The following is a 16,701-nucleotide window of genomic DNA, read 5'->3' as shown; positions in this document are numbered from 1 at the left end:
CAGTTGGGGATTGAGTAATGAGGGATTATCAATTTGAAACTGTCATTAACTGAATGAGAAGAACATTTGAGAAATTTACTTGCAAAGAATTGCAGGACCATTACCATGAGTAGAGACCAGGGTAAATATCATTGTCTCTTTTAAGGGATGCTTGCAAGAACGACACAAAAGCCCTAAACATCTATTCTTGCACCTGGGAGACACTAGCCAATGACAGAAAGAAGTGGCAGTACCACCTGCGGGTTGGCCTGCACCATGGTGATCCATAACTACAGCAGCTTCACAAGAGGCCCCAACACCAAAACAACAATGTCTAATAACCGCTTTGTATGTGGTACTTGTGGCAGAACCTTCCTCTCACAGACTGGTCTCTGCAGCCATCAACAAAAGTGCACCATAATGAAGATAACCCATCCCTAACAGATTTGATTTACTGCAAGTTGATCATGTTACATAAATGGAAGGATGTGAATTATGCCAATTTAAGGGAACACTGGATAAGTATTGAAGTGGAGGAAGATACAGGGCCATGGAGAAAGCAGGGTAATGGTATTAGTTTTCAAATTCGTTAGCTAAGAGCTGGAAGGCTGAACGGTCTCCCTCTGTCCTGTAAACTTCTACTGTTCTCTATTATTATGATGAGATTTTAATTCACAAGTTATATATTTATATGTTTATTTTAAACTATCCATATTAAACAGTCCAATTAGGGTTGAAAATAAAAATAAAATGGAATGAACTTCTGTTTGTACTTTCCATACTTCTAAATGGTTGATCAAGTCTGATTATCATATTCACCAGATTTTGCTTGTTAAATCAAATTAATCAGATACAGATAACAGCCATTCAGGAAAATATCTGAAACTTTACTGTAATTATGCATCTGCAAGACGCTAGCATCTACTTAGATTGTCAACACTCATGGGAGGTCACTAATAGAGACTTGAAAAGAAAATTGTTAAACATAAAAGGGACTGTTTCAAAACTACACATCATCCACTTGTGTAAAGGTCCCCTGCAACAGAGCCACATAAAAAGCAAGTGCAATCTCCAGGAGACTGCTGATTGTCATCAATTATAAATGATAGTACTGCACAAGGGGCTAAATTTCTGGGCCTGCAAAAAGATGCTGCTGAAAGGAAGGTAGTAAATGTCATACTCTTTCTGCTCATAGCAGTAAAACAGACAATCTGGCAGAGAGTTAGTTTGCCCACAGCTTGCAAAAACACTATGGTCTTAAAAGACAGAAGGTAATACTTCAACTCACTTAAATAACAGGAAGCCTCATTGCTCAAACAGGCAGTTGGGTGTGTGCGTGTGTGTGTGTGTGTGTGTGTGTTTTTGACTCCCAACCAGAATGTTGCAAGAGCCCTCCTCTCACTCAAATAACAATTGGTTGGGTTTTGTCAGTTGTTAAGCCATGCTCCAAGCTGGATTAATCAAGTGTGCAGTGTAAAAACTAGCCTGCTTCCAGCTTTAGGGGTGATGGGTGGGGAACTAAAACAGGAAAAAGATCTGATAGACATGACCTAGCTTCCCTGCTTGAACTGAACCATTAGCTGACAGCATGGAGCATTATCCACAGGGGGCCCTGCAGAACCTCGCAGCCTCGATTATCCCACCCTTACAGCTGCACAAAGAAGCAGTTTGACGATGGTATGAGTTGGTTGCAAAAAAAAGGAAATCGCTCATTCGCAGCCTCATTCACACTTGAGCTCTTTATGATTACACAATTTATATAACTAGACCATGCCCCATTGCATTTCCAATCATGGAACAGCAAAATAAAAACCAATGTAGATAGACACAGAGAATTTCAGACTTTGAGAATATTTTTCTTGTAGCAAAAATTATAAACTCAGCAGGTGGATAGTTTTCAGACAACAAGATTCTTCTGTTCAAATAACTAGGCCTCAGAGAGGCAACAGTCTAGACCACATGTGAGGCAAGTGTTTAAGACATTGCACAGAACTATTACAGACTAACTAAACAATGTACAAGATGATCATATCGGATTTGCTTTGAACGAATTGACCGACCCAATAAATGTTACTTTCCTCCCCCCAATCCTTGCAAGTTAATAGGACATTGAATATAATAATTTCCTTTGCTAAGGTTTTTTTTAAAACAATGATCAGCACTGCTCCTGAACAACAGTTTGGAGATTCATATTTCTATCCCAGGGGTGTGCTTGACCAGTATTGGCCAGACTGTTCTGGGGTAGAGGGAAGGGAAAGGAAATAGGAAAGAATGTCGAGTGGGTGCCTCCCTCATTACTGAAGCAAATTTTCCAGTCACATATCAGCAGTGATACTATCCAAGGAAAGGTCAGAAGGATGGGTCATAAAAAGTGTTTTCACCTGTGAGGAAGAGCAGAACTCAAGCCGTCAATATAAAGATAACCACCATTCACCATCCCAACTTCAACCCCCTTGACCTCACCAACTCCCTTGACCTCACCACCCCACCAACTCCCTTGACCTCACCACCTCACCAACTCCCTTGACCTCACCACCCCACCAACTCCCTTGAACTCACCACCCCACCAACTCCCTTGAACTCACCACCCCACCAACTCCCTTGAACTCACCACCCCACCAACTACCTTGATCTCACCACCCAACCAAGCCCCTTCACTTTACCACCCCACTAAGCCCCTTCACTTTACCACCCCACTAAGCCCCTTCACTTTACCACCCCACTAAGCCCCTTCACTTTACCACCCCACTAAGCCCCTTCACTTTACCACCCCACTAAGCCCCTTCACTTTACCACCCCACTAAGCCCCTTCACTTTACCACCCCACTAAGCCCCTTCACTTTACCACCCCACTAAGCCCCTTCACTTTACCACCCCACTAAGCCCCTTCACTTTACCACCCCACTAAGCCCCTTCACTTTACCACCCCATTAAGCCCCTTCACTTTACCACCCCACCAACACAATTTACCTCACTACACCACCCACTAAACTCCTTCGCCTCACTACCATTGCCCACCACCACCAAAGCTCCTTCCCTTTACCACCATGATCCTTTTCAACTTGACCACCTTCCTCCCCACTCCACCCCCAACTTCCCCAGAACTTGCCTTCTTGCTGACAAGCCTTCCTTTGGTTGGGCCAGTCAAAATAAAATTTGCATTTCTACACCGTCGTTCATAAAATCCTCAGGATATCCCAAAGTGTTCTATAGCCAATGAATTACTGCTCAAGTGATGTTACTTTTGTAATGTAGGAAATGTAACAACCAACTAGCACACAGCAAGCTCATAAAGCCAGGGGCTAAAATCTAGGTGTTAGTGTATTTCTTATCCACACATCCCCCTATGTGATTGCAGCTCATTGGGAGATAAATTCCTAGAGCAAAACAAGAAAATTAGAGTTCCAAGACAAGGCTGAAAAGGAGTACAGCAATAAATGCACAATTTAATGACAAGAAAATTACTTGTAACAGTAAGAAGTTAGTCAGGGAGGAAGTTGTGTGGAATTGAAAATGAAAGTGTACAGCAGACAGTTAGCATGCTTCAGTGCAGTTCCAAGAGAGTGCTGCATTGTTGGAGGTGCACACTTTCAGACAAGATGTTAAAAGGTAACCACATCTGCCTGGTCAGGTGAGCATAAAAGATTGCATGGCACTATTCAAAGAGTATCCTAGCCAACATTCTAAACAGGTTGAGTGGCTAGAAAACCAATAAATCTTCTAAAACAATGAACCATGCTCCAGTATACTTAAGGCAAGGAAGGAGATTTGTGAATCTCTGATGGCCATTTTCCTGGAGTCAAGGAACAGTGGAAAAGTTCCAGCAGACAGATTTGCTAATAGGCAAATGTAATTCTCAAATTCAAGAAGGGCAACAGACACAAACCTGACAAACAGCAGAAACAAAGTTAGTGACTACAAATACATTAGCAATACTATACATGGTAACAGATCCATTAAGCCAACATCAGAAAAAATTTGAAATCCATAATCAGAAACAAAATGGAAAGAATGTTTGAATGATAATAACCTAATGGCTTCAGAAAGGGTTGATTTTTCTCTAGCTAACCTCAGGCATATTTGAGGCAGCCAGATTTCAAATTGATGTGTTGGGGAAAGCCAGTGGATGTGGTGTATCTAGACTTTCAAAAGCCTTTCAACAATCAAAGCTGTGATGCGTTCTTTTATAGGAAGGTCAGTGGGGGTTTCAAGTACAAGAGATGGACAGATGCCAGGATGTATTTCTTTGCACAAAGGCTATTGAACAGCTGGAACTGGTTGCCAGGGTTGAGGCAGGGACACTGGATTCATTTAAGAAACAGCTGGACACTGTAATGGGAAGACCGTAGGGCTCAGATTGTGGAAGGACGTGATTTTTAAAAATGGACCCAAGAGTCTTTTTCAACTGATCCCAATTTGTGATTTTATAAATCTGTGTAGAATATGGTAATGATGTGTAAAATATAAAAATCAAAGGCGAGAAATGCGCAGTTTTATGATAAATAAGGATGCTTTTCTATGCAAGTCAAACAAACTGGAGCTCAACTGGTTGGACAGAAAAAAATGTTAGTACAGGCATTAGTACGAATAAGGTCTGCTACTGATCTTGGTTCATTCAGAGGCACAAAAAGGAACAGCTTGGATTTTCATTATTTCATGGCGAAGTTGGTAACGTACCTTACTGATGCAATAAAACTGCTATTGAGCTTCAGTTGAACCAAACTGGGTAAATGAGCACCTGTAAGTAGACAAGATTTTTTGTATTAATTTATGAGAAAAATGTGCCTGAATTAAAAAAATCACAAGTTTAAAATGGCGAAGATCCATGGCATTCTTTGAATGCCAACATGACTTGGTCACCAGTTAATAAACTGAGCTACTTCTGAGGTCTTCTCCTGAAGTTCATTAATTCAGTCACAGTTACACACATAGAGCCCACATATAATAGCAATAACAAATAATGCATTCAGAAAGGCTTTGGGATTAATTTCCTTATGAACGCTGATCTCATACCTCGGTACTCTAAACTATGCAATTGATGGCAAGTTTTCACATGTTGTTGTCACTATACTACCGAGTGAAATGTATAGTTCAAACAAAAGGATAAAAAGTATTTACTTCAAACAAAGACCTTGAAAGCCCCAGAGATAAATTTTCACAGACACCACAAAAAAAGACAATTTTTTTTCAAACATACTGCTGTAAGCAGGGCTGATGCAGGGCAGAACTAGAACAAAACTTTGCTTCAGCTCAGGGACAACAGAAGGAATTTTACTTAAAATTCAATTGCTTTATTTTACTTGTTTAACTTGCCCAGTTTGTCCACATGTGTAATTATTTTGCACCAAGATAGTGACTGTATGAAGTAGCAATACATTTTACAACAAACAGGCTTACTTAAACCTCACTTCCATTATTTTTATAGTTTCATCTGCTGCTTCCTGAACACAATACAATTCTAGGCATGTTTCACTCTGGCCATGATAGAGAGAGAAAGGCAAAACTAATACAGCATCCATGTTTATTGAAGAGCTGTGCTTGTCTTTATTTCAATACCACCCATGGAGTTGACTTTTTCTTTTCTCAGGATGAAAAGCTTGTGCTCTGCTTTTGTCACAGGAGATGTGCGGGGCAAGTTTTTTTTACACAGGGGGTAGTGAGTGTCTGGAATTCGCTGCCAGAGGAGGTGGTGGAAGCAGGTACGATAGTGGTGTTTAAGAAGCAGCTTGACAAATACATAGGATGGGAATAGAGGGATACAGACCCTGGAAGTGCAAAATGTTTTAGTTGACAGGCAATATGATTGGCGCAGGCTTGGAGGGCCGAAGGGCCGGTTCCTGTGCTGTACTTTTCTTTGTTGTCAGTGCTTTTCAAAACAGCAGCCCTACAGACGGCTGAAGGCTGAGGTCCAGCAATAAACCCGTGACCTAAAGAACACATGGTGGGTGGAGAAAGCGCAGGAGATCCAACTGTTAGTCAACAACCATGACCTGCGAGGTTTTAGTGCAGTGAAGACCACGTACGGCCCAAGCATCCAAGCCTCACTCCACTGCTGGCCAAGAACAGAGAGGTGCTCATCAAGGACAGACAGGCAGTCAGCGCCTGCTGGAATGAACACCGAAGATCTTCTTAGCAGGGACTCTGTCTTCAATGCAAGTGTGCTCAACTTCATCCCGCAGCATGCTACCCACCACCTTCTCAGCAGAACCCCCAACCCAGCATAGCAAAGACAATTTAACAGCTAAAGAGCAACATGGCATCAGAAGTAAATGGAATGCCCACTGAAGCACTAAAGCATGGCTGAGAAGCACTATTGGCTTGAATACATGGTCTCATCTCCCTTAACTGGAAGGAGGAGAGCATGCCAGGAGATCTCAGAGACGCCGTAATTGTGAACATCCTCAAGGAAGATGACCAGTCCGACTGCAGTAACTAAGGCGGACTCTCCCTGCCGGGGGGGCCTGGGGCGGGCTCTCCCTGCCGGGGGGGGCCTGGGGCGGGCTCTCCCTGCCGGGGGGGGGGCCTGGGGCGGGCTCTCCCTGTCGGGGGGGGGGCCTGGGGCGGGCTCTCCCTGCCGGGGGAGGGGCCTGGGGCGGGCTCTCCCTGCCGGGGGAGGGGCCTGGGGCGGGCTCTCCCTGCCGGGGAGGGGCCTGGGGCGGGCTCTCCCTGCCGGGGAGGGGCCTGGGGCGGGCTCTCCCTGCCGGGGGGGGCCTGGGGCGGGCTCTCCCTGCCGGGGGGGGCCTGGGGCGGGCTCTCCCTGCCGGGGGGGGCCTGGGGCGGGCTCTCCCTGCCGGGGGGGGCCTGGGGCGGGCTCTCCCTGCCGGGGGGGGCCTGGGGCGGGCTCTCCCTGCCGGGGGGGGCCTGGGGCGGGCTCTCCCTGCCGGGGGGGCCTGGGGCGGGCTCTCCCTGCCGGGGGGGGCCTGGGGCGGGCTCTCCCTGCCGGGGGGGCCTGGGGCGGGCTCTCCCTGCCGGGGGGGCCTGGAGCGGGCTCTCCCTGCCGGGGGGGCCTGGAGCGGGCTCTCCCTGCCGGGGGGCCTGGAGTGGGCTCTCTAGTTCTCACATCCACAAGATGTAAGGGCTGGATAACTGTCTGCAGCTATCAAGGACCATGACATGGAAAAGACCATGTGCTTATAGCCAGTCATTTTGCTGAAATGCAATCTTCTATGTATAGCGGTTTTGATTAAACAAAAAACACCCATAAAAATGACAACATCCAAAACATGAACCAGACAGAAGGCAGGTGACTAGGAAGCAGATGCCAAAATCTGAAATAAAAAATGAAAAGCAGGTCAGGCACAAGCCAGTTGATGGCTCAGTTACAGATCCTTCCCCAGAACGGCAAGATATTACAGGTGTGCAGTATTTTAAAAACCAAAATAAGCAGGAAGGTGAGGGATAAAATACACACAATGACCACCCACTCACAGAGGAAAGGAAATAGAACAACCGGTAAAATGGCTCATTGGGGAACAGGAAAAGGTTAAACAGTAGAAGTGATAAATGGGCTGGAGATAAATGGAATAAATCAAAGAAATAAGAAACAAGATACATGTGAGAAGAACTGAAGAAGCGAGTTAAATAAGAAGCATGAAAAACTGACAAAATTGGAACAGGCTCAAAGGGTGCAGAGCTCTGGTGGAAAGGTAAAGTGGGCCAACACCAAGGATTCAGACCATCCTGCTAGCCTAATGTTCGGACAGTGCGATCTCTACCCTAAGCACCAACTAGTTCCCTCCCCCATCTCCGAAAGCAGCACACCCATCCTTCATCATTATTTACCAAGAGAGAATGGGGGCTATCATTCAGGTCTGAATTTATTCAAGTCAATATTAAGGACAAAGTTCCATTACAAAGATGAGGTACTGTTCCTCTAGTTTACCTTGAGCTTCATTGGAACAGTGCAGAAGACCAAAGGCAGAAAGGTCAGAGTTGGAACAGAGCAAAGAACTGAGGTGACAAGCAATGGGGAGTTTGGGGTCCCACTCTCACATAAATTGGAGATGTTCAGCAAAGTGCTCACTCATTGTGCATTTGATGTCTTTGAACATCTGCATAGGAAGGTGTCAGAAGGAGAGGAAGTAATAAGAGTATGATGGAAGAGTGAATCAGGGCCTCACAGATCCCACCACCAAACAGATCTTCCCCTCTCAGCATTCTGAACGGCTGATCTGAAGGGCATGACAACCGGATTGACATTTCCCATCACCATTACCCACTTGCTTTTCTTCCCGTGGAACATCTGATCAACCACCATCTCTCAGACCATTGTCCGGGGCCCAAAAATCCATCTGGGTATTCAGTGCTTGTAGTGTAGCCTCTCTACATTGGGCATACATCAGAAGGGCCCCAGAGAATTCTTGTAACAGTTAAATCAAAGCATCAACTAATGCTCGCTAACATTTGGCTTGATTAATACCTCTGCTGTAATACACCAACTCTGGGTGAAATTGTCTGGGTTGTCAGTGGTCACATGGTCAGGATCATTCTGAAGAACCTGTGTTTCTATGGGGTTGGACCACTATTACTTCTCAGATCACTCTGTTGTCCGCCTCAGGCCAGATGTAAGAGAAACTCATCCAACGTGCAGATTCAAGCATGAATATCAGGCAACATCATCAACTTGCATTTATATTGCAGCGTTAAAGTAGTAAAACAGTCTAAGACACTTCACAGGAGCATTATCAAACAAAATTTGACACCGAAATGCATATTCCTTATTCCAAGTCTTGGTCTAAAATGTAGGCTTTAAGAAGCACCTTAAAGGAAGACAGAGGGTTACAGAGATCTAGGGAGACATTTCCAGAGGTTACAGCCTAAAAAGCTGATGGAATAGCCATCAATGGTGGAGTGAAGGAAATCAGAGATGTACAAGAAGTCAAAATTAGAAGGACATAAGGTTCTCAGAGGATTGTAGGGCTGGAGGCGGTTACAGAAACAGGGAGTGATAAGGCCATGGAGAGATTTGAACACTAAGGTGAGAATTTTAAATTCAAGATGTTGCTAGTCTGGAATCTAATCAAGGTAAGCGAGTAGAGAGTGATGAGTGAGCATGACTTGTTGCAATGGGACACAGGCAGCAAAGTCTGGATGAGCTGAAGTTTACAAAGGGTGGAAGAAGGGAAGCTGGCTAGCAGAACTTTGGAATAGTTAAATCTGGAGGTAACAAAAATGTAGAGGTGGGTTTTTTGGATTCAGACAAGCTTTGATATCAGTCTGTTGTTACTGGGATTGCTTGGCTAGGTTTTATTCAGTTCAACATGTTACAGCAGTCCCATTAGGATTAAATAATGGCATCAATTTATTGAGAAAAAAGTGATGTATTTAAACAGTTTAGCGCACTAGTAAAGTGCTTTACACCTACATTCATCACATACCTAAAATTCATCTCTAAGCAACAGCAACTTACACATGCCAAGACACTAAAAATAAGATATCAAACGAGGAGACCCTTTGAATAAAGAGCTATGATTAAATAGCTCCATGTGATTAAACAGATTTCCTACCAAAGTTTCCAAGACTGTTATCCTGTGTATCTACACACATCTCCAGAACTTTCACCTGTTGTAGGTCCTCTGTCTTGGTCAGGGCTCGCTGTCAGAATAAACAAAGATGGATGTACAACCAACATCAACTTACATTTATATAATAAAATATCCAAAGGCATTATAAAACAACAAATGACACTGAGTCACATAAGGAGATATTAGGGAAGATGATCAAAAGTTTGGTCAAAGTGATAGGTTTAAGGTGTGTCTTAAAGGAAGAAAGTCAGGTGGAGAGGTAGTTAAGTTTACAGAATCAGAATCACACAGTGCAGAAGAGGCCCTTCAGCCCATCGAGTCTGCACTGACACGTGAGAAACACCTGACCTATCTACCTTATCCCATTTACCAGCACTTGACTCATGGCCTTGAATGTTATGATGTGCCAACTGCTCATCCAGGTACTTTTTAAAGGATGTGAGGCAATCTGCCTCCACTACCCACCCAGGCAACGCATTCCAGACCGTCACCACTCTCTGGGTAAAAATGTTTTTCCTCACATCCCCCCTAAACCTCCTGCCCCTCACCTTGAACTTGTATCCCCTCATGACTGCCTCTTCAACTAAGGGGAACAACTGCTCCCTATCCATCCTGTCCATGCCCCTGATAATCTTGTACACCTTGATCAGGTCGCCCCTCAGTCTTCTCTGCTCCAACGAACACAACCCAAGTCTATACAACCTCTCTTCATAATTTACACATGCCAAGGTCCCTTTGTTCCTCAGAACTTCCTAGTGTCATGCTGTCCACTGAATACTTCCTTGTCAAATTACTCCTTCCAAAGTGTATCACTTCACACTTTTCAGGGTTAAATTCCATCTGTCATTTGACCATCCCACCAATATCTTCCTGTAGCCCAAGACACTCAGCTTCACTGTTAACCAACCGGCCAATCTTTGTGTCATCCGCAAACTTACTAATCCTACCCCCAACATAGTCATCTATGTCATTTATATAAATGACGAATAATAGGGGACCCAGCACAGATCCTTGTGGTACGCCTCGGAACACTGGCTTCCAGTCACTAAAGCAGCCTGCTGTTATCATCCTGTCTCCTACAACTAAGCCAATTTTGAACCCTGTTAATATCAAATTACCCTGTATCCCATGTGCACTTGCCTTCTTTATAAGTCTTCCATGTGGGACCTTGTCAAAGGCTTTGCTGAAATCCATATAAACTACATCAATTGCACTACCCTCATCTACACAACTGGTCACCTCCTCAAAAAATTCAATCAAATTTGTTAGGCATGACCTCCCTCTGACAAAGCCATGCTGACTTTCCCTGATCAAACCTTGCCTCTCTAAGTGGAGATAGATTCTCTCCTTCAGAACTTTTTCCAATAGTTTCTCTACCACTGACGTGAGACTCACTGGCCTGTAGGTCCCTGGCTTATCCCTACAATCCTTCTTAAATAGCTGAACCACATTAGTTGTTCTCCAGTCCTCTGGCACCTTCCCCGTGGCCAGGGAGGAATTAAAAATTTGGGTCAGAGCCCCTGCGATCTCCTCCCTTGCCTCCCTCAGCAGTCTGGGGCACAAATAATCCGAGACCTGGAGATTTATCCACTTTTAAGCCTGCCAACACCCCCAGTACCTTATCACTCCCTATATCAATTTGCTCAAAAACCTCGCAGTCTCTCTCCCCGAGTTCGATACCTTCATTTTCATTCTCTTGGGTGAAGACAGATGTGAAGTATTCATTCAACGCTCTACTGATGTCCTCTGGCTCCACCCATAGATTGCCCCCTTGGTCCTTAATGGGCCCTACTCTTTGTAAGGGAATTTACAGTTTAGGGCCAATGGGTTAAGGATTGATTTTTGAGGAGAGAGGTGATGATGGTAGATTTAAAGGAGAGAAGGACAGAACCCAGGGAGAGAGAACCATTAACAACATCAGCCAACATGTGAGCCAGGAAAGGAAGTTAGGTGGTCAGTAGTTCAGTGGAAATAGGATCGAGGAACCAGGAGGTGCATCACATGGTCAGGATAAGCTCAGAGGTGGCATGTGGGGATATAGGAGAGAAACTAGGGAAGGAAACTAGTTCAGGGCTAGGGCAGGGGGGAGCCTTAGAGGAAGTCTGGCTCAGTGAGCTAGGGTAAGGAAGGTAAGCTGATGGAATGGTCTCAACCTTTGTGACAAAGAAACCCATGAGGCGCTTGCATTTATTATTGAAGGTGAAGGAGACAGGAGTTTAAGACGTCTTACAATAGAGAAAAGAAGCCAAGGGTTACCTTACAAGACCTGGGACCAATAGTGCTTTATGTGGTCCAGCCAGATCTGGCAGCAAATGGCTAAGCCAGTTGTTCACCATACTGGTTCAAGTCTGCATTCCTTGGCGTAGTGGTATTGTCCACTGGATTGGTGTTCTAGGTGAGCCTGGTAGTAATTCCTCTGTAGGATACAGGTTCAAATCCCACCATGGCAGATGTTGAAAAAAAAAGTCTGATTATTGTCAGTTGTTGTAAAAAACCATCTGGTTCACTGATGCCCTTTAGATTTAGGGAAGGAAATCCATTGTCCTCACCTGGTCTGGCTTACATGTGATTCCAGACCCACAGCAACGTGGTTGACTCTTTACTGTCCTCTGAACAAGGGCAATAAATGCTGGCCCAGCCAGCGATGCCCACACCCCATAAACAAATTTGACTGAAGATATCCAATTTTAGTTCTAGATTCTCCCACCCACTCCCCCAGGATCTTAAAAGTTTCAATCAACTCTCCTCTTACTCTTCTAAACTCCAGACTCCAGTCAGTACAAGCCAAACCTGTCCAACCTTTCATCATAAGACAACCTGCCCATTCCTGATATTAGTCTAGTAAACCTTCTCTGAGCTGCTTCTAATGCATTTACATCCTACCTTAAATAAGGGGACCAATACTGCACACAGTACTCCAGATGTGGCCTCACCAGTGTCTTATATAACTGAAACATAATCTCCCTACAGTTGTAATCAATTCCCTTCACAATAAACCATAACATTATATTAGCTTTCCTATTTCTTGCTGTACCTGCATACTAGCCTTTTGAGATTCATGCACTAGAACACCCAGAACCCTCTGAAGCTCAGAGCTCTGCAACCTTGCACCATTTCAGCAATATGCTTACATTTTATTCTTCCTGCCAAAATGAATAATTTTACATTTGCCCACATTATTCTCTATTTGCCAGATCTTTGCCCACTTAACCTATGTCACTTTGTAGCCTCCTTACGTCATTTTCACAACCTACTTTCCTACCTAAAAGGGCAACAGCTTCAGTGCACAGGCAATGTGAAGTTCCCATCAATACTAATGGTCATTTTAACCCCTGACATGTTATAAACTTCCACTTTAAACCAAAATATATCACATAAACATTAGCTAATTTTAAGTTAACAGGTACATATTGAAGCATATCATTTAATTTCAGCAAGGCTTCTTAGACAGCACTTTCCAAACCCATGACTGCTACCATCTAGAGGGACAAGGGCAGCGGATACTCTGGAATACCACCACCTGCAAGTTCCCCTCCAAGCCACTCACCATCCTGACTTGGGAATATATTGCTGTTCTTTCGCTGTCATTGGGTCAAAATCCTGGAACTCCCTCCCTATACAGCACTGTGGGTGTATCTACACCACATGGATGGCAGTGGTTCAGTCAGGCAGCTCACCACCACCTTCTCAAGGGTAATTAAGGATGGGCAATAAATGCTGGCCTAGCCAGTGACACTCGCATCCCATGAATGAATTTTTTTTAAAAATCAGTCATTATAGATGTTAATCAGTCTAGGATACAATTACCCTTTTGTACTTCTGAAAAACTGTGTGTTCATTAACCTAGTAGCTAATGAGCAGATGCTGAGACATCAATCTAATACTGGTTTAGGTTATGAGTTCAAATCCCACTCCAGAGACTTGAGCACATAATCCAGGCTGACACTTCTAGCACAGTATGAGGAAGGACTGCACTGTCAAAGCTGCCATCTTTTGGATGAGTCACTAAACTTAGGCCCCAAAAGCCCTCCCAGGTAGACATTAAAAAATTCCACAGCACTATGTTGAAGAGCAGCAGGAGGCTTTCCCCAATGTGCTGGCCAATATTTATCCCTCAACAAACATCACTAAAACAGATTATCTGGTCATTATTACATTGCTGTTTGGCTGCTGCATTTTCTACATTATAATAGTGACAACCCGTCAAAAAATGTCCTTCAATGGCTGTAAAGTGCTTTGTTGCATTGTGAGAAAAACTCAAAAGAAATCCAAGTTTTTTCTTTAAAAATACTCCTGAATCTAAGTTTTAATAGAAGATCCGTGGAAAACACGAAAAAAACAGCTGCTTACACTCCTTGTCTAGGGGTTCTGTCGATCTCCTGCCATGGAGAACCCTTGCAGAAATTCAGGAATACCTTGAGTCTATACACAACACCAAAACCTCCAACAACTCAGGCTGTAAATAAGTCTTCTAACCTTCGCCTTTCTGCTTCTAGTACTAAACACAAGTTTAGTCATTTGCTAACAATTCTTTGACCAGTGGAAATAATCTGTCATTTTTTATTTAACCCACAGAACTCTGAATACCTCTACTGAATCCCCCTAAACTTTCTCTAACCCAGTGAACACAATGCAAGTAATTCACATCTGTCATCATAACTCTATCCTCCCAGATTATTTTTATATCTCGATTTGATTTTAAAGTGGCTTATATTACTGGAAAATGGAAAGGAGAATTTCTGGCAAAGTTTTCAGTTACAAATGCCATAATTTGGCTATATCTATATTCTCCCATTACTCATAACAACCAAAAGAATCCATTTCACACTTGCTCTTCGGCGCCAGTATCCATTTCTCGAATGTGCACCATTCTTCATCTTGATAAACATTGAAAAAGCAAAACATACAGTAATAGTAAGACTGAAGAGATCCAACCCACTGCAGTGAATTTATAGTGCAAACTGTTTGATTGAAAACTCTGTAACTGACAAATGACCCAGGAATCTTTGATGTAAAGAACCAAACTCCAAACTACCAGAGTAGATTAAATGCAGTCCTCATCAGACTTCCGAGTTTCACTACCCTTACTGCTAGAGGTTTGCAGTTTTGCCATCTTGGGGAAACGCTATCACCAGCAGAACCTTCTGTGCCCCACAGAAGCAGAAATCATGTAGGTCAATAAAGAGTCAATGTTCAGCATTGCCATGTCAAGATTCACAGCCCTGAATGGTCCAACCTCCATGTTAAGTGAAATTGCATTACAGTCAGAAGAGAAATTATTTGAAAATTGCTGGCTCCAATTATCTAACTTACTCCAGAACTAAAATTACTAAAATATATACCAATGTGACAAGTGAAATTTGAAAACTATGCACATTTAACTTGTTTTGCCCACAAGAAATATGCTAGTTTATCAAAATCTCCGATTAAATTTCTTTGAAGCAAGTCACATATGCATGAAATGATAGGTTAATATACTAATTTCAAAAAGGGCATTATATATTTGGTTGTAGATAATATACCATACACATGACTTGGTCAATTTCCTCCAGTCTGTAAAAAAAAATCACTTGCTGTGTTATTTGGGCTCTGTAATGCAAGTAACAGCATGAAATTGTAAAGGAACATTTTACTGCTGTAAACTCAAATGACACTGTGAAATCCAGAATGAATGTCATATGTTCTATAAATCCTGGTAATATGTCAAAAGGAAAAGCCAGGAAATAACTGAAACACTGTAGTTGCGTGATAATATCAATGCACAGATCTAATTTCCGTTATGACAACCCTGAGTGCCTTCATTTCCGAGATTAAAAATTATGTTAAATATATCAATTTCTATTTTAATCCAATGAAAACAACTGCAGTTCTGATTATATCTCTTCAAAAAATATAAATATGACAAAAGAACAACAAAACTTATAAATATAGCCAAACTATGGCTTTTGTAACTGAAAACATTACCAGAATTTCTTCTTTCCATTTTCCAGTAATAAAAGCCACTTTAAAATAGAATCAGGATATTAAAATAATCTGACCCAGCACATTACACTGGCACCAGGAACACAGGGATTGCTGGACCCAAAAATACCCAGTCCATCTCATTCATATCGTAGCATCCTGGAAGTCACATGATCCTACGATATTGGAGTTGTTGGCTAATCACAACGATCAATCTCTGTCAATTAAATCTAGATCCAGACGCGAGGAGAGAAAAAAACCCCAATGGAGGATAGTTTTGGGAATCACAGGTCCAAAATCACCACTGCTCCCATGAGCGCTAAACTCACTATAGGTGATGACGTACTGAATTATACTGGCTGCTTGATCAGTTTGTCAATTCCGGATCAATAGTTAGAGATGCCATGCTCATGTGGCTGTTGGTGAAGGCTGAACCTGCCATTATCTTTGATGGTTTCCAGAATAAAATAATTCATTGTTACAAAGGTGTACAGATGGAGAATAACTACAAAGCTAGGACATCAGAAGGCTAGAGAATTTCACCCTAGCAAAGTTACTGACTTTGTATTATGTCACTTTCACGCAATATGAATTTATGGAGTATAGTTTCAAAATGGACACTTTATTTAAAACAAAATGGAGTGAGAGGTCAGGTGACCTTTTCTTTCCTGTCAATAAACGTGGAACTACGCAAGACTCCTGGGCTAATCTTCATGCCGGAACAATACATTAAAATGCAAATGAACTTCCAGGACATATCTTTGAAAGTAACTAAAATGCAACAGACCTTTCCTGTGGTTAATGGCTGTCCTTCTCCAAATAATTAAAGAAACTGTTTCACATTACTGCTTGCAGACTTTTTGGCTTCAGAATGAAATTCCAGAGAATGATTACGGAAAAACCCTATTCCATCACAATATGTGAATGGGTTTAGCTCAAACCCCATTGTTTGACAATGACCTAGTTGTCAGAAACTTTTTGTGAGGAAAATGGACAAACACTCTGGTCATATTACAGACACCACATTTCAGGTGAGGACATACCCACCTGGTTCACTACCGTCCTTTAGGGAAGGAAATCTGCCGTCCTTACCTGATCTGACCTACATGTGACTCCAGACCCACAGCAATGTGGTTGACTCTTAAATGCCCTCTGAACAAGGGCAATTAGGGATGGGCAATAAATGCTGGCCGAGCCAGCGACGCCCCCATCCCATGAATGAATTTTTTAAAAAGCA

General features: G+C 43.0%; 1 protein-coding gene across 7 annotated transcripts in view; it reads right to left on the bottom strand.

Annotated features, from left to right (window-relative positions):
* Nucleotides 1-16,701, bottom strand: part of lrrc56 (leucine rich repeat containing 56) — a 165,955-nt gene that overhangs the window by 117,144 nt on the left and 32,110 nt on the right. For all 7 annotated transcript variants that reach the window (XM_041198380.1, XM_041198381.1, XM_041198386.1 and 4 more), the window contains exons 4-5: nucleotides 9,486-9,573; nucleotides 4,657-4,717 (exon numbers count right to left, since the gene is read on the bottom strand). In XM_041198380.1, the coding sequence (XP_041054314.1) occupies nucleotides 4,657-4,717; nucleotides 9,486-9,573 (149 nt within the window). The remainder of the gene's footprint in view (nucleotides 1-4,656; nucleotides 4,718-9,485; nucleotides 9,574-16,701) is intronic.

The sequence above is a fragment of the Carcharodon carcharias genome, chromosome 10 (assembly GCF_017639515.1).
Source record: "Carcharodon carcharias isolate sCarCar2 chromosome 10, sCarCar2.pri, whole genome shotgun sequence".
NCBI lineage: Eukaryota > Metazoa > Chordata > Chondrichthyes > Lamniformes > Lamnidae > Carcharodon > Carcharodon carcharias.
The sequence above is the reverse complement of the archived record's forward strand: the minus strand, read 5'-3'. Positions and strand labels throughout refer to the sequence as shown.